General features: G+C 37.0%; 1 protein-coding gene and 1 pseudogene across 2 annotated transcripts; one reads left to right on the top strand and one right to left on the bottom strand.

Moving 5' to 3' along the window:
* Window positions 1-15,842: 15,842 nt before the first annotated feature.
* On the bottom strand, window positions 15,843-17,776 carry LOC310735091 (interferon-induced protein with tetratricopeptide repeats 5-like; annotated as a pseudogene). The gene is made up of 2 exons (XR_014538177.1): window positions 16,274-17,776; window positions 15,843-15,995 (listed from the first exon to the last, which is right to left on the bottom strand). The product of XR_014538177.1 is annotated as an interferon-induced protein with tetratricopeptide repeats 5-like (transcript).
* Window positions 17,777-23,044: 5,268 nt separating this feature from the next.
* ch25h (cholesterol 25-hydroxylase) lies at window positions 23,045-24,225 on the top strand. The gene has a single exon (XM_083556170.1). The coding sequence runs from the start codon at window positions 23,081-23,083 to the stop codon at window positions 23,918-23,920; it is 840 nt and encodes a 279-aa protein (XP_083412296.1). The 5' UTR covers window positions 23,045-23,080; the 3' UTR covers window positions 23,921-24,225.
* Window positions 24,226-25,480: the final 1,255 nt, after the last annotated feature.

Genomic DNA, 25,480 nt, shown 5'->3' with positions numbered 1-25,480 from the left:
AGGTGATTCACTCGTTAGGGTTTTGGGGACTTCCCTTTTGAAGCGCTTGCAAGCATCTATTATTCTGAAAAGGAGTCTTCTTTTGAATTATATCTATTTTGGTGATTGATCTTCTCTGCAGAGAAAAGAAATAAACTTGTATTTTGCTGTCATTCTCATCCAAGTCTCTGGGCCTTTTATTGGGAGTTCTGACCGAGTTAGTGTTAATCAAGAACCAGAAAGGTAAACTTGGAGCACTCCTGAGGTGTTTGGTCTCAGAGGGGATTCTGAGATCCGACAAGGTCCCCACAAGGTTGTGGGTTCAATCCCAGGCATTGCCAAGTAAAATGTTTTAATTTTCTTTTGAAATCTAATAGTTTGTCTACTTTGTAAAATTACTTCTTTGGCCTACTTTTAATATGAGTTACAAAGGGTTGAAGTATAGGAACCATTTTGGTTCATTAGGCCCATTGACTGCTTTTACACGGGAGAAAAGATAGCTCAGTCGGTAAGGTGTTGGTTTATCGATCAGCAGGTCCCCACAAGGTTGGAGGTTAAATCCCAGGCATTGCCAAGTAAAAAATTTTAATTTTCTTTTGAAATATAATAGTTTGTCTACTTTGTAAAATTAAACTATAAATCTACTTGTTAATTAAAGAGACCTGTTTAAAAGATTGCTTTATTTCTTTGTCTTTTTTGAAAAACGTCTTTGGCCTACTTTTAATATGAGTTACATGGTGTTGAAGTATAGGAAAAGAACCCATTTTGGTTCATTAGGAACATTGACTGCTTGCACAAGGGACAAAAGATAGCTCAGTTGGTAAGGTGTTGGTTTATCAAGCAGCAGGTCCCCACAAGGTTTGGGGTTCAATCCCAGGCTTTGACAAGTAAATTTTTTTAATTTTCTTTTGAAATCTAATAGTTTGTCTACTTTGTAAAATTAAACTATAAATCTACTTGTTAATTAAAGAGACCTGTTTAAAAGACTGCTTTATTTCTTTGTCTTTTTTGAAAGACTTGTTTGGCCTACTTTTAATATGAGTTACATGGTGTTGAAGTATAGGAAAAGAAGCCATTTTGGTTCATTAGGCCCATTGACTGCTTGTACAAGGGAGAAAAGATAGCTCAGTCGGTAAGGTCTTGGTTTATTGATCAGCAGGTCCCCACAAGGTTGGGGGTTCAATCCCAGGCATTGCCTAGTAAAAATTTTTTGTTTTCTTTTGAAATGTAATAGTTTGTCTACTTTGTAAAATTAAACTATAAATCTACTTGTTAATTAAAGAGACCTGTTTAAAAGATTGCTTTATTTCTTTGTCTTTTTAAAAGACTTGTTTGGCCTACTTTTAATATGAGTTACATAGTGTTTAAGTATAGGAAAAGAAGCCATTTTGGTTCATTAGGCCCATTGACTGCCTGCACAAGAGAGAAAAGATAGCTCACTCGGTAAGGTGTTGGTTTATCGATCAGCAGGTCTCCACATGATCGGGGGTTCAATCCCAGGCATTGCCAAGTAAAATTTTTTAATTCTCTTTTGAAATCTAATAGTTTGTCTACTTTGTAAAATTAAACTATAAATCTACTTGTTAATTAAAGAGACCTGTTTAAAAGATTGCTTTATTTCTTTGTAATTTTGAAAGACTTGTTTGGCCTACTTTTAATATGAGTTACATAGTGTTGAAGTATAGGAAAAGAAGCCATTTTGGTTCATTAGGCCCATTGACTGCTTGCACAAGAGAGAAAAGATAGCTCACTCGGTAAGGTGTTGGTTTATCGATCAGCAGTTCTCCACAAGGTCGGGGGTTCAATCCCAGGCATTGCCAAGTAAATTTTTTTAATTCTCTTTTGAAATCTAATAGTTTGTCTACTTTGTAAAATTAAACTATAAATCTACTTGTTAATTAAAGAGACCTGTTTAAAAGACTGCTTTATTTCTTTGTCTTTTTTGAAAGACTTGTTTGGCCTACTTTTAATGAGTTACATGGTGTTGAAGTATAGGAAAAGAGAGCCATTTTGGTTCATTAGGCCCATTGACTGCCTGCACAAGAGAGAAAAGATAGCTCACTCGGTAAGGTGTTGGTTTATCGATCAGCAGGTCTCCACAAGATCGGGGGTTCAATCCCAGGCATTGCCAAGTAAAGTTTTTTTATTCTCTTTTGAAATCTAATAGTTTGTCTACTTTGTAAAATTAAACTATAAATCTACTTGTTAATTAAAGAGACCTGTTTAAAAGATTGCTGTATTTCTTTGTCTTTTTTAAAAAACTTGTTTGGCCTACTTTTAATGAGTTACAAAGGGTTGAAGTATAGGAAAAGAAGCCATTTTGGTTCATTAGGCCCATTGACTGCTTGTATAAGGGAGAAAAGATAGCTTAGTTGATAAGGTGTTGGTTTATCGATCAGCAGGTCCCCACAAGGTTTGGGGTTCAATCCCAGGCTTTGACAAGTACATTTTTTAAATTTTCTTTTGAAATCTAATAGTTTGTCTACTTTGTAAAATTAAACTATAAATCTACTTGTTAATTAAAGAGACCTGTTTAAAAGATTGCTTTATTTCTTTGTCTTTTTTGAAAGACTTGTTTGGCCTACTTTTAATGAGTTACATGGTGTTGAAGTATAGGAAAAGAAGCCATTTTGGTTCATTAGGCCCATTAACTGCTTGCACAAGTGAGAAAAGATAGCTCAGTTGGTAAGGTGTTGGTTTATCGATCAGCAGGTCCCCAAAAGGTTGTGGGTTCAATCCCAGGCATTGCCAAGGAAAATATTTTAATTTTCTTTTGAAATCTAATAGTTTGTCTACTTTGTAAAATTAAACTATAAATCTACTTGTTAATTAAAGAGACCTGTTTAAAAGACTGTTAATTAAAGAGTTTAAAAGAGGATAGCTCAGTCGGTAAGAGGATAGCTCAGTCGGTAAGGTGTTGGTTTATCGATCAGCAGGTCCCCTCAAGGTTGGAGATTCAATCCCAGGCATTGCCAAGTAAAAAATTTTAATTTTCTTTTGAAATCTAATAGTTTGTCTACTTTGTAAAATTAAACTATAAATCTACTTGTTAATTAAAGAGACCTGTTTAAAAGATTGCTTTATTTCTTTGTATTTTTGAAAGACTTGTTTGGCCTACTTTAAAGATGAGTTACATAGTGTTTAAGTATAGGAAAAGAAGCCATTTTGGTTCATTAGGCCCATTGACTGCCTGCACATGAGAGAAAAGATAGCTCAGTCGGTTAGGTCTTGGTTTATCGATCAGCAGGTCTCCACAAGGTCGGGGGTTCAATCCCAGGCATTGCCAAGTAAATTTTTTTAATTCTCTTTTGAAATCTAATAGTTTGTCTACTTTGTAAAATTAAACTATAAATCTACTTGTTAAGTAAAGAGACCTGTTTAAAAGATTGCTTTATTTCTTTGTCTTTTTTGAAAGACTTGTTTGGCCTACTTTTAATGAGTTACATGGTGTTGAAGTATAGGAAAAGAAGCCATTTTGGTTCATTAGGCCCATTAACTGCTTGCACAAGGTAGAAAAGATAGCTCAGTTGGTAAGGTGTTGGTTTATCGATCAGCAGGTCCCCACAAGGTTGTGGGTTCAATCCCAGGCATTGCCAAGTAAAATGTTTTAATTTTCTTTTGAAATCTAATAGTTTGTCTACTTTGTAAAATTAAACTATAAATCTACTTGTTAATTAAAGAGACCTGTTTGAAAGATAGCTTTATTTCTTTGTCTTTTTTGAAAAACTTTTTGGCCTACTTTTAATATGAGTTACAAAGGGTTGAAGTATAGGAAAAGAAGCCATTTTGGTTCATTACGCCCATTGACCGCTTGCCCAAGGGAGGAAAGATAGCTCAGTCATTAAGGTGTTTGTTTATCGATCAGCAGGTCCCTACAAGGTTGGAGGTTAAATCCCAGGCATTGCCAAGTAAAATTTTTTTATTTTCTTTTGAAATCTGATAGTTTGTCCACTTTGTAAAATTAAACTATAAATCTACTTGTTTATTAAAGAGACCTGTTTAAAAGATTGCTTTATTTCTTTGTCTTTTTTGAAAGACTTGTTTGGCGTACTTTTAATATGAGTTGCATGGTGTTGAAGTATAGGAAAAGAACCCATTTTGGTTCATTAAGCCCATTGACTGCTTGCACAAGGTACAAAAGATAGCTCAGTCGGTAAAGGTGTTGGTTTATCGCTCAGCAGGTCCCCACAAGGTTGTGGGTTCAATCCCAGGCATTGCCAAGTCAAAGGTTTTAATTTTCTTTTGAAATCTAATAGTTTGTCTACTTTGTAAAATTAAACTATAAATCTACTTGTTAATTAAAGAGACCTGTTTAAAAGACTGCTTTATTTCTTTGTCTTTTTTGAAAGACTTGTTTGGCCTACTTTTAATATGAGTTACATGGTGTTGAAGTATAGGAAAAGAAGCCATTTTTTAATTAGGTTCATTGACTGCTTGTACAAGGGATAAAGGATAGCTCAGTCAGTAAGGTGTTGCTTTATCGATCAGTCAAGTTCAACAATACAGAACAATTTTGTGATCATCATAGATCCAGCATCAGCTTCTCCATGCCAGGGCCTTTAAACACTCGGCATCTACTTCTCCATGATCATCCATAGGTCCATAATCCTCACGAGGTGGGACGTGACTGGAGCTGGCCAAACCTCAGGATGCCTCGGGATGGGGAGAGAAAGAGAAGCAGTGGAGAGGAATTAGCGTAGCTGCTGTTCATGATATTAACAGCACAAGTTGATAATGTGCATGTGATCAGATGTTCTGAAGCACAAGGTTATGATGTGATGTGTGTGATGTGTGTTATGTGTAGGCTTTGCTAAAAAGATATGTTTTTAATCTACACTTAAACTGGGAGAGTGTATCTGAACCCCGAACACTGTCAGGAAGACTATTCCAGAGTTTAGGAGCTAAATGTGAAAATGCTCTACCGCCTTTAGTGGACTTTGCTATTCTAGGAACTACTAGAAGCCCAGAGTTTTGAGATCTCAGGGAGCGTGACGGATTGTAGCGTGTTATGAGACTGGATAGATACATGGGAGCCAAACCATTTAGTGCTTTATAAGTGAGTAGCAGTAGTTTGTAGTCTATTCAAAACTTAATAGGAAGCCAATGTAGGGACGATAAGATTGGGGTTATATGATCGTATTTTCTTGACCTAGTAAGAACTCTTGCTGCGGCATTCTGAACTAACTGAAGCTTGTTTATTAATGATGCAGGACATCCACCTAGTAATGCATTACAGTAGTCTATTCTAGAGGTCATAAACGCATGGACGAGCTTCTCTGCATCAGATATAGATAACATATTTCTTAGCTTAGAAATATTTCTAAGGTGAAAGAAGGCTGTTTTTGTAACTTGATTGATGTGATTTTTGAAAGATAAGTTGCTGTCTAAAATAACTCCCAGGTCTTTTACCGTTGAACTAGTAGTTACAGAACAACCGTCTAAATGCAGGCTGAGATGCTGGAGCTTCTGTGTACTATTTTTTGGGCCGATGAGCAAAATCTCCGTTTTATCAGAATTTAATAGCAGAAAGTTATGGGTCATCCAATCTCTTATTTCTTCAACACACTCAGTTATGCGAGCTAATTGAGCTGTATCGCCTGGTTTGGATGAAATATATAGCTGGGTATCATCAGCATAACAATGGAAGCTAATTCCATGCCTTCTAATAATATTTCCTAATGGAAGCATGTATATTGTAAAAAGCAGGGGTCCCAGAACTGACCCTTGTGGCACGCCATAATTTACTAGCATTATCCTGGATAGCTCTCCATTTAAATCTACGAAATGGTAACGATTGGACAAGTAGGATTTAAACCAGCTTAATGCCTGTCCCTGAATACCGATGTAATTCTGTAAGCGATCGAGGAGAAGATCATGATCTATAGTGTCGAACGCAGCACTAAGATCTAGTAAAACTAATAGGGAGATGTAGCCTTGGTCTGAAGCTAAAAACAGGTCGTTAGTGATTTTAACTAGAGCAGTTTCTGTGCTATGATGGGGCCTAAAACCTGACTGAAACTCTTCAAAGCTATTGTTCTCCTGCAAGTGGTTACATAGCTGGGCAGCGACAATCTTTTCTAAAATTTTAGACATAAATAGGAGATTTGAAATTGGTCTGTAATTCGATAGCGTGCTTGGATCCAGATTAGGTTTTTTAATGAGGGGCTTAATAACTGCTAACTTGAGGGATTTAGGGACATGACCTAACGATAGTGAGGAGTTAATAATATTTAAAAGAGGCTCACCAGCTGTATATAACACTTCCTTCAGTAGTTTAGTGGGAATTGGATCTAACTGACATGTTGTTGATTTAGCTTTCATAATAGCATCATACAGCTCTTCCTGTCCTATACATGTAAAACAGTGTAGTTGTGGGGTTGTAAGTACGATTGTGTCGGGAGATGCTGTCAGAGGTTGAACTGCCACAATTGTTTTTCGAATGTTATCTATTTTTTCAGTGAAGAAATTCATAAAGTCTTCACTACTAAACTGTGATGGAACACATTTTTCAGATCCCTGATTTGTTGTTAATTTAGCGACTGTACTGAAAAGGAACCTGGGGTTGTTTTTGTTATTTTCTATGAGTTTGCTCAGGTGTTTAGCTCTAGCAGCTTTTAGCGCCTGTCTGTAGCTAAGCATACTGTCTTTATACGCAATTCTAAATACCTCCAATTTAGTTTTCCTCCATTTTCTCTCCAGATTACGTGTTGTTCTCTTTAGGGCATGCGTATGACTATTATACCAAGGTGCAGGTGCTTGTTCTCGAACTTTTTTTAACCGGATGGGGGCAACAGTGTCTAAAGTGCTAGTGAGGATAAGGTCTATGTTGTTCGCCATCTCATCAAGATGATCAGCAGTTATGGGTTTAATGTGAAACTGAGATAAATCAGGCAGGTTATTTATGAATCTGTCCTTAGTGGTTGGAATAATAGTCCTACCAAGTCGATACCGTGGTGAAACACGGTTAATCTGCTCTACCGGTAGTGTGTACAGTAGGAGATAATGGTCTGTGATGTCATCACTCTGGGGTAAAATATCTATATCAGTGACGTCTGCTCCGTGGGATATTATTAAGTCTAGTGTGTGGTTAAAACGGTGGGTTGGTCTGGTGACGTTTTGTTTAACTCCAAAAGAGTTTAGTAAATCGACAAATGATAATCCTAGGGCATCGTTTTCATCATCTACATGAATATTAAAATCTCCTACAAGCAGCACTTTATCAAAGCTGATCAAGAGGTCTGAGAGAAAACAAGCAAACTCATGAAGAAAATCAGCGTAGGGCCCTGGGGGTCTGTACACGGTGACCAGAGCGAGTTTTCTGTGCATGTCTGAAAGTGCAATTTTAAGAACGAGCACTTCAAATGATTTAAAGCTAAATCCTAATCTCTGACTAACATTAAGAGAAGCACTATAAATGGTTCCTACACCCCCCCCACGACCAGTCTGACGGGGCTCATGCTTATAAACATATCCCGACGGTGTCGACTCGTTTAGACCCATATAATCACCTGGTTTAATCCAGGTCTCAGTGAGACAGAGTGCATCGAGATTATTCTCTGTGATCATCTCATTTACAATCAGTGCTTTGGGTGCAAGTGATCTAATGTTTAAAAGACCGAACTTTAGAACTTTGTTGTGTTTGTTTATCTGGCATTTTTCAGTTTAAACTGCAATAAGAATATTTCTGGATCTTGTGTATGTAATTCTTGGTTTTACTACCCGAGGAATAGATATGGTTTCTATAAACTGGGCTGTGTGTGAACTTGTAACTATTTGGTCTGTAGTATGCGTGTTCTTATAGTTGAAGATTTCTTGATGTCTTACCAGTCAGATGGTGTGAAGTATCCTAGAGATGTTATCTGATAGCACTGCTGCTCCAACTCTGCTGGGGTGCAGGCCATCAGGGCGGAAGAACCTAGGACGCTCCCAGAAACAGTTCCAGTTATTAACAAAGAGAAGTTTATGTTCTCGACACCATGACTGTAACCATTCATTTAGAGCTAAAAGTCTACTAAACTTCTCAGCCCCTCGCTGGTAAGTGGGAAGAGGTCCTGACACAATGATCCTCGTTGTGGGTGATGTGCTGCGTACCGTCTCCACCAGGATCCTGAAGTCCCTCTTTAAGATCTCCGTTTGCCGCAGCCTGGTGTCGTTTGATCCGGCATGGAGAACAACCGCTCCGAAGTTCTCGTTCAGGATCGCGGGTACCTGCGCAGCGACATCCAGAACACGAGCACCAGGAAAACAGCGAGTGTGCACCTTACCTTTAGCTCGGGTAGCGCGGACATGCCGGACGATGGAATCTCAGAGAATAACAGTGTCGCGTTCCGTCTCGCGGAGGGGGACGAAGCGGTTCTCGGTCGAGATCTCGAAGGCCGGTGGTGGAGGTGGAGACGTCCTCGATCGGGGCTTGGCTTGTCTCTTCCGCCGCGGCCGCATCCAGGGTCCATGTTGCACCGGTGCCGGAGTTGTAGGTGCGCTGGGCCTGGGCATAGAAGCACGCAGAGTTGATGTGCTGGGAGCGTTAGGTTCAACCCGGGAGTTTACCTGGGATGAGTGCGCGTCCGCCCGGGATGTTTCCAGCGCCGCTTTCCGCTCTCGCAGCCGGTCATGCTTTACATGCAGCTCGCGAATCTGTTTCTCCAATGCCTCCATCTCCAACGCCACCGTTTGCAACTCGAACGAGTCCTCACCTGTGCTCGAATGCAGACAAACAACCGGCATAGTGCTTATTGTCACAAACAGATTTATTATACAGAGATGTGAGTGAGAGAAAATAAATATAAACAACACTAGTTATAGTCGAGTTAACTAACTACAGGCACAAGTCAGGAAGACAAAAACAATTAAGGATTATTAAAAGAGGAAAAACGGATGGATAGATAGCAAAGTTTGTTTGAAAGACGCCGAGAGAGATACAAACACGTAACTCGCGGCAAACAAGTCAAACACAGGAAGCTACGTCACAGGAAGCTACGTCCAGCAGATCAGCAGGTCCCCACAAGGTTGGGGGTTCAATCCCAGGCATTGCCAAGTAAAATTTTTTAATTTTCTTTTGAAATCTAATAGTTTGTCAACTTTGTAAAATTAAACTATAAATCTACTTGTTAATTAGAGACCTGTTTAAAAGATTACTTCATTTCTTTGTCTTTTTGAAAGACTTGTTTGGCCTACTTTTAATGAGAGTTACATGGTGTTGAAGTATAGGAAAAGAAGCCATTTAGGTTCATTAGGCCCATTGACTGCCTGCACACGTGAGAAACGATAGCTCACTCGGTAAGGTGTTGGTTTATCGATCAGCAGGTCTCCACAAGGTTGCGGGTTCAATCCCAGGCATTGCCAAGTAAAATTTTTTACATTTCTTTTGAAATCTAATAGTTTGTCTACTTTGTAAAATTAAACTATAAATCTCCTTGTTAATTAAAGAGACCTGTTTAAAAGATTGCTTTATTTCTTTGTCTTTTTTGAAAGACTTGTTGGCCTACTTTTAATATGATTTACATGGTGTTGAAGTATAGGAAAAGAACCCATTTTGGTTCATTAGGCCCATTGACTGCCTACACACGAGAGAAAAGATAGCTCACTCGGTAAGGTGTTGGTTTATCGATCAGCTGGTCCCCACAAGGTTGGGGGTTCAAGGCATTGCCAAGTAAAATGTTTAAATTTTATTTTGAAATCTAATAGTTTGTCTACTTTGTAAAATTAAACTATAAATCTACTTGTTAATTAAAGAGACCTGTTTAAAAGATTGCTTTATTTCTTTGTCTTTTTTGAAAGACTTGTTTGGCCTACTTTTAAAGAGTTACAAAGGGTTAAAGTATAGGAAAAGAAGCCATTTTGGTTCATTAGGCCCATTGACTGCTTGCCCAAGGGAGAAAAGATAGCTCAGTCGGTAAGGTGTTGGTTTATTTATCAGCAGGTCCCCACAAGGTTGGGGGTTAAATTCCAGGCATTGCAAAGTAAATTTTTTTAATTTTCTTTTGAAATCTAATAGTTTGTCTACTTTGTGAAATTAAACTGTAAATCTATTTGTTTCTTAAAGAGACCTGTTTAAAAGATTGCTTAATTTCTTTGTCTTTTTTGATAGACTTGTTTGGCCTACTTTTAATATGAGTTACATGGTGTTGAAGTATAGGAAAAGAAGCCATTTTGGTTCATTAGGCCCATTGACTGCTTGCACAAGGCAGAAGAGATAGCTCAGTCGGTAAGGTGTTGGTTTACTGATCAGCAAGTCCCCACAAGGTTGGAGGTTTAATCCGGCATAGCCGATAAAGATAATTTATTTCTCTTTTAAAATGTAACAGATTGTCTACTTTGTGAAATTTAACTGTAAATGTATTTGTTATTCAAAGAGACCTGTTTATAATATTGCTTTATTTCTTTGTCTTTTTCATAAAACTTGTTTGGCCTACTTTTAACATGAATTACATGGTGTTGAAGTATAGGAAAAGAAGCCAATTTGGTTCATTAGGCACATTGACTGGCTCCAATGAGGAGAAGAAATAGCTTAATCGGTAAGGTGTTGGTTTACCAATCAGCAAGTTCCCACATGGTTGACGGTTCAATTTCCCGCATGGCCAATGAAAAATTTTAATTTCTCTTTTGAAATCTAATAGTTTGTCTACTTTGTGAAATTAACTTGTAAATCTATTTGTTGATTAATAACACCTGTTTAAAAGATTGCTTTATTTCTTTGTCTTTTTTGAAAGACTTGTTTGGCCTACTTTTAAAATGAGTTTCATGTTGTTGAAGTAAAGGAAAAGAAGCCATGTTGGTTCATTAGGCACATTGAATGCTTGCACAAGGGAGAAGAGATAGCTCAGTCGGTAAGGTGTTGGTTAACCAATCAACAGGTCCCTTACAGGTTAGGGGTTCAATCCCCCGCATTGCCAATGAAAATGTTTTAATTCTCTTTTAAAATGTAACAGATTGTCTACTTTGTGAAATTAAACTGTAAATCTATTTGTTATTCAAAGAGACCTGTTTAAAATATTGCTTCATTTCTTTGTCTTTTTTGAAAGACTTGTTTGGCCTACTTTTAATATGAGTTACATGGGGTTGAAGTGTAGGAAAAGAAGCCATGTTGGTTCATTAGGCACATTGACTGCTTGCACAAGGGAGAAGATGTACCTCAGTCGGGAAAGTGTTGGTTTACCGGTCAGCAAGTCCCCACAAGGTTTGACGTTTAATTCCCGGCATAGCCGATGAAAATTGTTATTTCTCTTCTGAAATCTAATAGTTTGTCTACTTTGTGAAATTAAACTGTAAATCTAATTGTTAATTAAAGAGACCTGTTTACAATATTGCTTTATTTCTTTATTTCTCTTTTGAATATTTCTCGTTTGTCCACTTTGTGAAATTAAACTGAAAATCTATTTGTTAATTAAAGAGACCTGTTTAAAAAATTGCTTTATTTCTATGTCTTTTTTGAAAGACTTGTTTGGCCTACTTTTATTGAGTTACATGGTGTTGCAGTACAGGAAAAGAAGCCATGTTGGTTCATTAGGCACATTGACTACTTGCACAAGAAAGAAGAGATAGCTCAATCGGTAATGTGTTGGTTTACCGGTCAGCAAGTCCCCGCAAGATTGGGGGTTCAATCCCTGGCATTGCCAATGAAGATATTTTATTACTCTTTAAAAATGTAACAGTTTGTCTACTTTGTGAAATTAAACTGTAAATCTATTTGTTATTCAAAGAGACCTGTTTAAAATATTGCCTTATTTCTTTGTGTTTTTCGAATGAATTGTTTAGCCTACTTTTAATATGAGTTACATGGTGTTGAAGTATAGGAAAAGAAGCCATGTTGGTTCATTAGGCACATTGACTGCTTGCAAACTGTAGAAGAGGTAGCTCAATCGGTAAGCTGTTGGTTTACCAGTCAGCAAGTCCCCACAAAGTTGTGGGTTCAATCCCTGGCACCACCAAGGAATAATTGTTTTTTCTCTTTTGAAATCTAATAGTTAGTCTACTTTGTGAAATTAAACTGTAAATCTATTTGTTTCTTAAAGAGACCTGTTTAAAAGATTGCTTTATTTCTTTGTCTTTTTTGATAGACTTGTTTGGCCTGCTTTTAATATGAGTTGCATGGTGTTGAAGTATAGGAAAAGAAGCCATGTTGGTTCATTAGGCCTATTGACTGCTTGGAAACTGTAGAAGCGATAGCTCAATCGGTGCGCTGTTGGTTTACTGATCAGCAGGTCCCCACAACGTTTAGGGTTCAATCACTGGCATCGCCAAGAAAAATTTGTTATTTCTCTTTTGAAATCTAATAGTTTGTCTACTTTGTGAAATTAAACTGTAAATCTATTTGTTAATTAAAGAGACCTGTTCAAAATATTGCTTTATTTCTTTGTCTTTTTCAAAAAACTTGTTTGGCCTACTTTTTCATATGAATTACATGGTGTTGAAGTATAGGAAAAGAAGCCAATTTGGTTCATTAGGCACATTGACTGCTTGCAAATGGGAGAAGAAATAGCTCAGTCGGTAAGGTGTTGGTTTACCGATCAGCAGGTCCTCACAAGGTTGGCGGTTCAATCTCTGGCATCGCCAAGGAATAATTTTTATTTCTCTTTTGAAATCTAATAGTTTGTCTACTTTGTGAAATTAAACTGTATATCTATTTGTTAATTAAAGAGACCTGTTTAAAATATTGCTTTATTTCTCTGTCTTTTTTGAAAGACTTGTTTGGTCTACTTTTAATATGAGTTACATGGTGTTGAAGTATAGGAAAAGAAGCTATGTTGGTTCATTAGGCACATTGACTGCTTGCACAAGAGAGAAAAGATAGCTCAGTCGGTAAGGTGTTGGTTCAATCCCTGGCATCGCCATCGAATAATTGTTATTTCTCTTTTGAAATCTAATAGTTTGTCTACTTTGTGAAATTAAACTGTAAATCTATGTTAATTAAAAAAATAATAATATAAAATTTAGGTTACCTCATATCTATGCTGAATTCAGCTCTTCCTGTATTTTTATTGATGGAAACACACCTAGTGTACTTCTTTTCTGGCTACACAGCTTCCACACACCAGCGACTAAGTGAAAATTTAAGTTTGCTTTTTTGGCAAAATATTTAAAGGTGCTAGGTTTTATTACTCTGATTCTTTGGGGGGGTTGAATCCCAGCAGCATCAAATAAATCTTGTGTTTAGGTATGATAACTGTAAATCACACTTGGTTAAACTTGTCACTGAACTCTGTGGAATCGTACATCATAAATATATTTATGTTAAAATAATGTGTATAATAACATGCATTTCACACTCATCTTAAATTTTTGATGTGACACAAAAATGAATCACTGACACCGAAAACTATGAAGTAGTGTATTAGTGTGATTTCAGACATTTGTCTTCAATCCGGAGGACCACTGAAAGTTTAATAATTTTATTGGATGCTCTGATTAGTACATTCCTGAAAGGAGGAAGATTACAAACTAATACTGTGGAAAACAAGTGGTAAAAAGTGCAAGTGATTTAAGACAAAATATAAGTTCTATTCAATTTATTTGTATTTGTAGCCAGAAGGTAACAAAGACAAGAGGGATCTCTGGGATAAGAGATGACGATGCCACATCACCATCAACAAACCTGAGTGAACATGTGAGAGTGGGGGGAGAACAGTGTACAAATATCTTACAAATATCTACAAATATTCAACAAAACACTATAATCCAGGATAATTGCTTTGTGTGTGTGTGTGTGTGTGTTTTTCTTGGGAATAGTTATGCTGCTTTTTCTAGACTAATTCATTTCTGATATAACTGATATGTCATCACCATGTTTGTTTTACAAACACAGGTAAAATGTCCTGATTATTTTAATGTATTTATATCCTCTCTAAACACATTCATCTTTTCCAAACAAATTTTATTAAGCCCTGGCATTCAATTATTATCTAGAACTTGTGATCATTCAAACAGCTTTGTTTACTTACACACGTGAACAAAATTGTTGGTACCCTTCAGTCAATGAAAGAAAAACTCACAATGGTCACAGAAAAAACTTTAATCCCACAAAAGTAATAATAAATAAAAATTCGATGAATGTTAACCAATGAAAGTCAGACATTGCTTTTCAACTATGCTTCCACGGAATTATAAAAAAAATAATAAACTCATGATACAGGTCTGGACAAAAATGATGGTACCCCTAACTTAATATTTTGTTGCACAACCTTTTGAGGCAATCACTGCAATCAGATGATTCCTGTAACTGTCAATCAGACTTCTGCACCTCTCAGCAGGTATTTTGCAGACTCCTCATGAGCAAACTGCTCCAGTTGTTTCCGGTTTGAAGGGTGTTTTTTCCAGATGGCATGTTTTAGCTCCTTCCAAAGATGCTCAATAGGATTGAGGTCAGGGCTCATAGAAGGCCACTTTAGAATAGTCCAATGTTTTCCTCTTAGCCATTTTTGGGTTTTTTTAGCTGTGTGTTTTGGGTCATTGTCCTTTTGCAAGACCCATGACCTGCAACTGAGACCAAGCTTTTTGACACTGGCCAGCACATTTCTCTCTAGAATCCCTTGATAGTCTTCAGATTTCATTGTACCCTGCACAGATTCAAAACACCCAGTGCCAGATGCAGCAAAGCAGCCCCAGAACATAACAGAGCCTCCTCCATGTTTCACAGTAGGGACAGTGTTCTTTTCTTGATATGCTTCATTTTTCCATCTGTGAACATAGAGTTGATGTGCTTCGGCAAAAAGTTCAATTTTTGTCTCATCTTTCCATAGGACATTCTCCCAGAAGCTTCGTGGCTTGTCAACATGTAGTTTGGCATATTCCAGTCTAGCTTTTTTATGATTTGCTTTCAACAATGGTGTCCTCCTTGGTCATCTTCCATGTAGTCCACTTTGGCTTAAACAACAATGGATGGTGCGATCTGACACTGTTGTTCCTTGAGCATGGAGTTCACCTTGGATCTCTTTAGAAGTCTTTCTGGGCTTTTGTTACCATTCGGATTATCCGTCTCTTTGATTTGTCATCAAATTTCCTCCTGCGGCCACGTCCAGGGAGGTTGGCTACAGTCCCATAGATCTTAAATTTCTGAATAATATGTGCAACTGTAGTCACAGGAACATCTAGCTGCTTGGAGACGGTCTTATAGCCTTTACCTTTATCATGCTTGTCTATAATTTTTTTTCTAATCTCCTGAGACAACTCTTTTCTTCGCTTCCTCTGGTCCATGTTGAGTGTGTTACACACCATGTCACGAGACAACACAGTGACTACCTGGAGCCCTATATATAGGCCCACTGACTGATTACAAGATTGTAGACACCTGTGATGCTAATTAGTGGACACACCTTGAATTAACATGACCCTTTGGTCACATTATTTTCAGTCTTTTCTAGGAGTACCATAATTTTTGTCCAGGCCTGTTCCATGAGTTTCTTTTTTTCCGTTGAAGCATGGTTAAAAAGCAATGTCTGACTTTCATTGGTTAACATTCATAGAATTTTTATTTATTGTGACTTTCGTCAGATTAAAGTTTTTTCTGTGACCATTGTGAGTTTTTCTTTCATTGACCGAAGGGTACCAACAATTTTGTCCACGTGTGTAGATAGTTTTTAAGGTTCAGCACTACCCAGGAAATCATTTCTAGGCAGTGTGTTTTTAGTTGCAGGTTTAGGGTTTAGTTGCATTGGTAGAAATCCACCATTCATCCACCATTTATTATATTAATTATTGTACTTAATAGTCATTGCCTTCATTTACCTGTCACTTGAAATTAATTAGTTTAAGTCAAACCTCAAGAGTAACAGAAAATTGAATAGGTCTCTGGCTATACAACCTATGAGAGCCCCTTTGAACTTTATATTTAATTGATTTCTCTGAGCATTGCACAGTCTGACCTTAGGGTGATTTTGCTGGCACGTCCACTCCTGGGGAGATTTGCAATTTTCCACTTCTGAATAATGTTCTTCACTGTAGAATGATGGACTTTAAATTGTGTAGAAATGGTTTAGCTTTATACTGTAACCCTTCCAAATTGAAAGGCAGCAAGTATTCTTCTCTAAGATTATTGTAGATGTCTTTTCTCCTTGTTGTTGTGTTAACACCTGAATGCTCCAGCCTAGCAACCTGCTCAAGCTTGGACCTTTAAAGAGGTGGTCACACTTGCTCATGATCAATTAATCAAGGGCATTTGATTAGCAGCAACTGTCTGATACTTAGCTTCTTAATTGTTATGGAAGCAATAAGATATATGTACTCACAGATTGAGTCTTTTAAATAAATAATGACATTGAGTAATATATCTGAAGTGTATTGAACTTCAGATAAACAAGACCTACTAACAATCAGATGATTTCTTTGATATCCTGATAGGTAAAACCATTACATTCCAAAAGGGTGTACTATCTTTTACACATAAATGTATATCATATGAATTGTATATCATATTGCTAATATTACCGTAAAGAAAGCCTAAGATCACAAAGATCACTGAGGTACTCCTCATTATCTACATAGGTCAGCGCTTTCTTAAAGCACTCTATGGCTTGCTGTTTTTCTCCTTGTTCCTTATGAACAATTCCAAGTATTCCAAAGGCCTCTTCATCATTGGGGTTGTTCTCAATCCTTCTCTTTGCAATCTCATACTTTGAGCACTTCTTTTCCCATCATATCAATTTGGATTTATCTTTATAGATTCATTGTAATGTTTGATGGCAGCAGGCTCACATCTCATACCGTACTTCTGAAATTGTGCATAATAGTGATGAACAACTTGGGCATTGTCTTTTTTTCTTTTGCTACCAGAAATGTTTTCTGGAATATTTCTTTTTCTATTGACATATCTTTGATTACCCCAACATTGGAAGGCCAGTTCAATCATAGCAACAATGTAGCTGGTTTTGCTTTTGGTTGCCATCTCCAAATAGTAGATATATTGCTATCGAGCTTGTTTAATTTCTGCACCTTTTGTGTGGTGGCTCCCTGCCTGCTTCAGCTTCAGACTCTTTTGTTTATAGCAGAGCCCCAGCTGATGGTGTATAAAGGGTGCGCTGGAAGCTTTCTCTAATTCTCTCTTATCAATGAGTAAATACATTCCAACATAGCGAATCACATGTGTGTGTTCTGGAGACTTGCTCCACTAGGCTCTCTGCCTCACTGTACTTCTTGTAAACAGCCAATCTCAGAGCAAGCAGAACTTTAAGAACATCATCATCTGGGTTAGTGGCTATAGCTCGTCTAAGTTTATTAACAGCATTTGAAGTTTCTGGTGCACGTCCTGGTGTTCAAACTCTGTTCAATACAGAGCAATGGCAAGGCCAGAATTCCATTCACCCTTCTTAGTGTCCAGCCCTTTCATAATATTTAAATGAAAACTTAAGGAATGTCCATCCTTTCTCTCCAAGCACCTCAGCATATGGGACAGATGGATATTATTTTTTTTATCCCTTAGACTATTTAGGTAGATTTCACACTCTGCAAAATTACCCATATGAAAGTATAACAATGCAAGGTCTCCATACTCAACAACAAACAGCTTATTACAGTCATTTCCATGAACCTTAATGAGTTCTACAGATTTCTCACAGTTGCTGAAAGCTTCAGTAATAAATCCTTGTAGAAACTTTACAAATCCTATACAGCTTTGTGTAGCTGTATACAGGTTAAGTTGTTCTTCTAATCTGCTCAGAAGATCATTGAGATCTAAATTTTTAATCAGAGCCCAGGTGAAATGTCATTCTTGCTGAAAAAGTCTTGTTTTTAAATCTGTGTCTTGAGTTGAACTGTTAGAGAAAAATGAGTCATATTCATGATGAAAACTGATTGAATTAGGCAAGCAAATATAAATGATTCAAACCAAAAGGGCACAAGATGTTTTGTAGATTTAGAATATAATTTATTTCTTGAAAGGTGCATATACTGTAACATACATTTGAAGTGTTAAATTAATTTATGATTTAATGGTAAGAAAAAAAATTTAATAATAATAATTAAAGGTAAGTAATCTTTAATGTCATATATGCACATTGAAAAGTGTTCATGATAAAAAAAATTAATATTATTTGATAGTTGCAAACTGAATATCCACATATCACACCCTTGATTGTAACGTCAAAGTGGCAATTACGGGTAAATTTAAGTACCCCTTTTTCTTGCCTCATCATGGTCATCATCTCAGTTTTCATCACAGCATGAAACCCGATCAGCAAGATTACTGTGGCACGAATATAAACCATCTAATTCTATCCATGGGCCCAGGAAAGGAAACTGAAAAGAATTTAGTATTCAAATATTTTCTGAAGTGTTTGCATTTTGTCTTGGGGACATCAAAAGTTAACAACTGGATTCCAGAAAGATGGAGCAAAATATTGAATTTCATCTAGGTGTTCTGGGTGTTCTTTCTAAGGCTTGCTTCACGAGGCTCTCTCACTTGCTGTACTTGATCTATTGAGCTCATCTCAAACCCAACTGAATGTGATGATGAGAACATCATCTGGGTTAGTGGCAATGGCTTGTTTAAGTCGATCTTTTCTGAAATATTTGAATGTTATTATAAGCATGTTAATGGAACTTCTGCATTTGAGCAATGTAATTTACAGAGCCTCAAATATAAAGTCTGAGTATTCTTGTAATAGTAATTTGTGTTTGAATACTAGAATATCTGCAGAAGCCAGGGGCGGGCCGTGTATTGTTACCTGGGCCTTCAGTGGGGACTTACCTGACATAATCTACCTCTTAATAGCACCACTATTATGTAGCAATTATAGAAACCATCAATACAAAAGAAAAACACAATATAACAACGCATGGCATTACAGAGCGAGAGAGAGGCATTTTGCATATGGAGGGTGAATACCATTTTACTAAAGCAAGCTCCAACCTCTACACTACAACCACAACTGTGCACCTACATCATCTGGAGCAGTTCAGAATCAATATTTGTCTAATAACATGACAAAAACATGAAAAATGTAATAAAATACAACCTACTTACCAGAGATACATATTCATAAATTGCACCGCTCCTCAGAGGCTGTAGTCCAGTGGTACTGCTCGTATTTACTGGTCTTTAAGTGGAGAACAAACCATTTCCCGGGCTGAGGCAAGCTAGCTAGCTTCGGGGTTGGCAGACCTCTCCTCACAATGTCTATGCTTTTCTTGAAAATTTATTTTTAAGTATGTCCGAGACCAAATCAATTTCTCTTCCTCTCTAGTCATACAAAAGTCTAACTCTGGAACACACACAATAAATTCGCGTTATAACCCATTTAATAACACGGAAAGCACAGCAAAGCAGCTTAACAGAAATGCATCAATTAAAATATGAATAAGTTCATAGGTTTTAGTTTTAAAAATGTGTCTCTAAATCTGCAAGCCTGTGCATGTCAGGATATAAAACCCATCAGACCCAGAGTCTTTTGAACATCAGAAGTCTCTGGCATTATAACAATTTAATTTTATATTAAGCACTTTTGTACTTCGCTCTGTACAGGGTTGTCTGCTAAGTGCCATAAATGTAAATGTAATTTTTTTATTTTATTATTATAATTTTGTTTTTGAATTTTTTTAACAACTTTACTATATTAATTTATGTCCTCATGGTTGTATTATGTACATTTAAGCATTTCTGAAGGTAAACTACATTTACATTAAATGTAAATTGTCAAACCATGGGTTCAAGGAAGTGAATGTATTTCTAAAATGCAGTCTGACTGGATCGGGGGTCATTATGAACATAAAATAAAAACAAGCTGAAGAAGCCATGCAACACCACCAGCAACCAGCAGAGGGGAGCAGGGGCATGTGAGTTTTGAAAGTCAATAATGAAAAGTCTCTCTGCACTAAAGCAACAATAGCCACACCCATGCTGTTCATAGACTTCAGTTCAGCATTCAACTCTATATTTTCTCAGCATTTAACTGTAAAGCTGAGCCTGTTGGTCCTGAAAACATTTCTCTGTAACTGGATTCTTAAATTTGTGACTGAGAGAACTCAGGCAGTCTGGATCACAACCCACACCTCTAACACCATCACACTGAGCACTGGGGCCCCCCAGGTCTGTGTGCTCAGTCCTCTGCTGTTCACACTGCTGACTCATGGCTGTCTAGCAATGCACAGCTCGAATCACCTCATGTTTTCTGATGACATGAACGTGGTGGACAGCCTCAGCAAGAATGACGAGTCAGCATACAGAGATGAAGTACAGAGGTTAATGGACTTTTGGAAATGGAAAGCCAACAAAATGTCTCTGAATGTAGACTAAAGAGATGGTTGTTGACTTCAAGAGGATACAAAATAACCACTCCCCACTGAACATCATCAACTCTGTGGAAATTGTGGCAGCAAACCTCAACTGGTCCTTCAACACCAGCTTCATAACAAGGAAAGCCCAGCAGCAACTTCTGAGAAAGCTGAGGAAGGCAGAGCCTCTTACCACAAATCCGCACAAATTTTTACAGAGGGACTATCAAGAGCATTGCACTGTCTTGGCATTCTCAAACCATGGGTTCAGGGAAGTGAACGTATTTTTCAAATGCAATCTAAATGGATTGGGGGTGTAAATAGGCCATGCAACACCACCAGCACCCAGCAGAGGGTAGTAGAGGTGCACAGTGAGAGCGACCATGCAGGAGCTCTCCAGAATATTCTTACCTGATTATCTTGGATTGCTTGCACCTGCCAGACAAGTACTTCAGGCCAGCACTAGATACAGCTTATTGTTGTACTTTTGTAGGGGAGTGAATGATGGCAAAGTTTGTCTTAGATAAGTGCTAATAGTGAAAAGAAATGCATGGAGGTAAAAAGGGGCAAGAGAGGTTTAATGCATTAAGGCAAAGAGTTCAGAAGGAAAACGTACCCCCGTGGAGTTATTCGTTCTTTTGTACTAAGGAAAATTTATTTATTTGTGCATGCTATTTTGGCATCTCCTTTGTTTTTTGTTTTTTATTGACTTGACATAGTTTCATGCCTTATCTGCAGCTATACCTATCTTGCATACACCAATCAATATTTACATTAAATCTGCCTTCCTAAATGTTGTGCAGGTACTCCTTGTGCTGTCAAATAATCTCTGACCGACTAACCCTTGGGCTCCTTAACATTTTCTACAATTAATGTTATAGCAGCACTTCTGTGGGATCGGACCAGATGGTTGTCTTTTCTCCCCACACGCATCAGTGAATCACCAGTTCACAGGTTATCCTTTTTTGGAGCACATTTTGCATTTATTGATTGTGGACTGTTAGGGCTCAGCAAACATATTTTGTCTCAACATCTTTAACCCTCCATGTTTTAGTGTTTTGATCTACCAATCTGTAACTTCAGTTTTGACCCCACACCTGCGTACTACCGACAGCCGTCATTTACATTTCATATTCTCAGGTCAAATGCAAATCTTATGTCCTCACTTTAAGTGTAATTGGAGTCATCTACTCTACCTCTCATTTCCTTCAGAGATTAAATGAGTACACAATACAATATGAATGTGTGTTGGTTAAGTGGGAGGTGGCATGGGGAGGTTTTTGTAAATTAAAATTATTTTGCATTGTATTGTCTGCAGTCAAAACAATGTGACGCCAGTGTGTTTTTGTGGCACGTATTGTTTGTTTCCAGTTTAGTCAAACAGGCTATCATCTGCCAAAACACAGATTTGGCAGCAAGTCAAAGGTGGGAATGCAGTGTGGACATAAAAGTGTAATACTGATATGATATATTAGTTGCACTGTGATCATGGGTGACTGAAAACTGTTTACATATGTATTTAGTTCCATATGACATTTAAAAGGAGATAGGATAGGATAGGATAGGCAATAATAAAGATGTAGGACACTTATTGTATAAGTAAACAAATATTTTGAGAACATCTTTTGAGACTGGGCCTACATATAAAACACTGACAGTGGTCATCCAAGAAAAAAACAGAATCTGTTAGAAACTTGGTGTCAGCCATCTCAAAATGTAAAACATGTTTAGATGTGTTATTGTACTGTGTAGGAAAGGCAGCTTACAATGTCTCATTGTCTTTGTCTTATAATCACTCTAAGAAACTGCAGAATATGAATGTCTAGTCCACCTCACAGAGATGTCACATTTTCCCCACACAATGCTTCAGTCTGGTAGTCCTGGCTGTTGATAATCTCTGAAATTATCACTTGTATCCAAGAGTTAGATATAAGTAAAATTTTTCTCCAGCTCTGCATACAAGGTGCCATTTGCTAGACTTCCTTTTCTCATTTTCTTCAGTCTATACAGTAAAAAAAATAAAAAGAAAAGAATAAAACATAATAGGCACGAGAGAGCCTGACACAGCTGTCTCCAGGTTAATGTTGAGCTACTACTTTTTAAAATGTAATAGAAGAAACTTAATAATTCAGTCCCAATAGGTGGCAGTATTTAGCCTACTTGGTGATCAGGTTAGGTACTTTCACAATAATTCTGCTTAAAATAATCTTTAACATTCATATCTTATACTCATAAGTAATAGTGCCAAATTGTATGTGTGTGAGACTTTAACCTCGGTATATTGCATCTTTAAAGTATATTTTAAAGTAAGTGGCATACTTAAATGTATAATATGTACACTTTTCTAGGTGAAAAATACACACTAAAAAGATTTTTGAGAGTAAAACTTGTGCATGATATTTTCAGTTTTATGAAAATCTTTATGTAGCCGGTATATATTTTATTTTGTTTTTAAATTTTTTTGGGGGCCTTTTATAATCATGTCTAATGTTTCAATACATTTCAATACATTTAGGTATGTTGATTTTTAAGTAATTAAGTATTTTTACTTTATTGTATTGTAAATAATCTGTATTTTTTTTTTATTTGTTGCTACATTGCAAATGTAGCTTGCCATAACCTGTTAATAAATATGATGAACTGTATTAACTATGCCAAGTACATATTTTCATGCCATGTAATTTCCTGCTTTTGAGGCAAAAAACAGGCAAGGAAGTAATTAATAACCTAAAAAATTTCAAGTGTTTAACAAAGATGTAAGGGTTTATTCCAGCTTTAAACTGATCAAAGACTCTGACGTCACAGAGTTTTCCGAAAACAGAAATTTCCCAGAGGTGTGGCTAATAAACTCTATAAAAAACCTCAAGCAGCAGCTCACAAGATCACACAGACACAGAGCAACATGTCTCTGCTCACTCAGACAAGGAACATGTCTCAGCTCACTCAGCCAGAGAGCGACATGCTTCTGCTCACACAGACACGGAGCAACATAGCTCTGCTTCAGGGAATCTGGAACTGCATCCTACAGTATGAGACCTGGTTAAGGTCCCCGATTTTCCCGGTACTGTTTTCACTGTCAGTCTACTTAAGTTTCTGTTCACCCTTTGTGCTTCTGGACCTCCTGTCCTCCAGAGTGGAGCTGGTGAGGAGATATAAAATACAGCAGAAACCAGTGACCTTGAGGATGATGTGGAACTGTCTGGCTCTCTCCCTCTACAATCACATGGTGTACATCTTCCCACTGAGCGTGCTGCACTGGTACTGGAGACCTGTCATCTACCCAGCAGAGGCTCCCGATTTCCTCGAAGTCATCGGACATTTGGTGAGCTGTTTGCTCCTCTTTGATTTCCAGTATTTCATCTGGCATTTGCTGCATCACAAGGTGCCGTGGCTTTACCGCACATTCCACAAAGTGCACCATAAGCACACATCCACGTTTGCTCTAACTACAGAGTACTCAGGAGCTTGGGAGACGCTGTCGCTTGGACTCTTTGCAGCAATGAACCCCATGCTGCTGGGCTGCCACCCGTTCACTGAGATGCTCTTTCATATCCTAAACATGTGGCTGTCAGTTGAGGACCACTGTGGGTATGATCTGCCCTGGGCCACACACAGACTTGTTCCTTTCGGACTGTATGGAGGTGCTCCACATCATGACCTTCATCACCAAAAGTTCAAGGCTAACTACGCTCCATACTTTACTCACTGGGACAAGCTATTTGGGACACTTCACTCAGAGTGAACAGAAAAAGAAGGACTTTTAGTTCACAGTGATATTTTGCATCAAAAGGATCACAGGGGCTTTTTATTTGATTCAGTGAATCTATAATTTGAATAAAATTTTTTGTATTGTGTATCTAAAATGTTAACACTATTTAATGTAAATAGCAAGTTAAGAATTATGTATTTTTGTTTGAATGTATTCAACTATTTTTTATGAATATAAATGAACCTTAATTTATATTTTATTATATGAAAGGTTTTGCTTGTTGACCAAGAACAAAATACCACAATTTCACTACAATAAATTATTCTTCAAACCTGAAATCCATGTGCATTTGTGTGTTAAAACCTCAATATTTATCATTATAATGTGACAATTTCAGTTGAATTATCAAAAGAATAATTTCTCGTTTCGGACAACTACATGTGTGGCAGATCAGAGCTGGCATTAAGTGAGTGGGAAGGTTTGAGTGGGCAGTACAGTGTAATTACAGTTAAAGTAAACTGATTTCCACTGGACTGTTTAAAAAATAATGAATGGGAGTAGTTATAGCATACAGTATCTCCAAACCAGTCTCAAATGATCTAATTGAAATCTTTTATATTAAATTACAAACAAAAGTACTATATAGTCTTATATAATCATAGTACAAGACATATCATTACAACCTGTATATTTTCCTTACTGTAAAGCCAAAAGTCTTTTGGTTAGAAACACCACTTGCTTTTGTCCATTTATCATCTAAATTACATTCAGCTTTCTTTACTTTTATTCACTCCATGATCTTCAGTAACTTGTTTGTCCTGGCCTGGCTTATGGTGGATCTGCAGCATATAATAATAATAATAATAATAATAATAATAATAATAATAATAATAATAATAATAAATGCATACATACACAGATACATACACTATAATAATAATAATCCCATAATCACTTAATCTCAGGAAATTTCTCAGTGCCACTGAATGACTGGTGGTGCTGCTGTGAACACGAATATGGGTATAACTTCCGCCAGAAGTAGTAGCAGTGTAGCATTTAATAAATTGTGTCGACAGCAAGAAGTTAATGTGTGGTTTGTTTTTCAGGTGTGAATATTTTAAATCGGCATTAAAAAGTTTAGGAAAAACATGTGCTGTTCTTGGTTGCACTTCTAACTAGATGATGCTTAATTTGTGGCTTAAGGAACAACACTATATACACAAACCTAAAGTATAAAAATGTGTAAAGTGTAAAAATGTGTTTACAGAATGCGCAGTGCATTGTAATAAATTATTAATTTATATGTTGGTTAATTAGAAATGTTTAGTGGTGGACGAAATATACAAACGTGAGTTAAAGTAAAGATACACTAGATAAAATATTACATCAGTAAAAGTAAAAGTGCTCCCTTTAAACTTTCACTTAAGTAAAAGTACAAATGTTTCTGCCTGGAAATGTACATGAGTTTCCAAAGAACTATGATTTATTATGGCTATAATGTTCCTATTATCATTTTTGTTGCATGACTCATAATCCACTCAGTTTATTTGATAAGACTCTAAGATTCACAAATCTATTTGAAGGATGATATTA

Source organism: Silurus aristotelis, assembly GCF_946808225.1.
Source record: "Silurus aristotelis genome assembly, chromosome: 12".
NCBI classification, from domain to species: Eukaryota; Metazoa; Chordata; class Actinopteri; order Siluriformes; family Siluridae; genus Silurus; species Silurus aristotelis.
The sequence above is the reverse complement of the archived record's forward strand: the minus strand, read 5'-3'. Positions and strand labels throughout refer to the sequence as shown.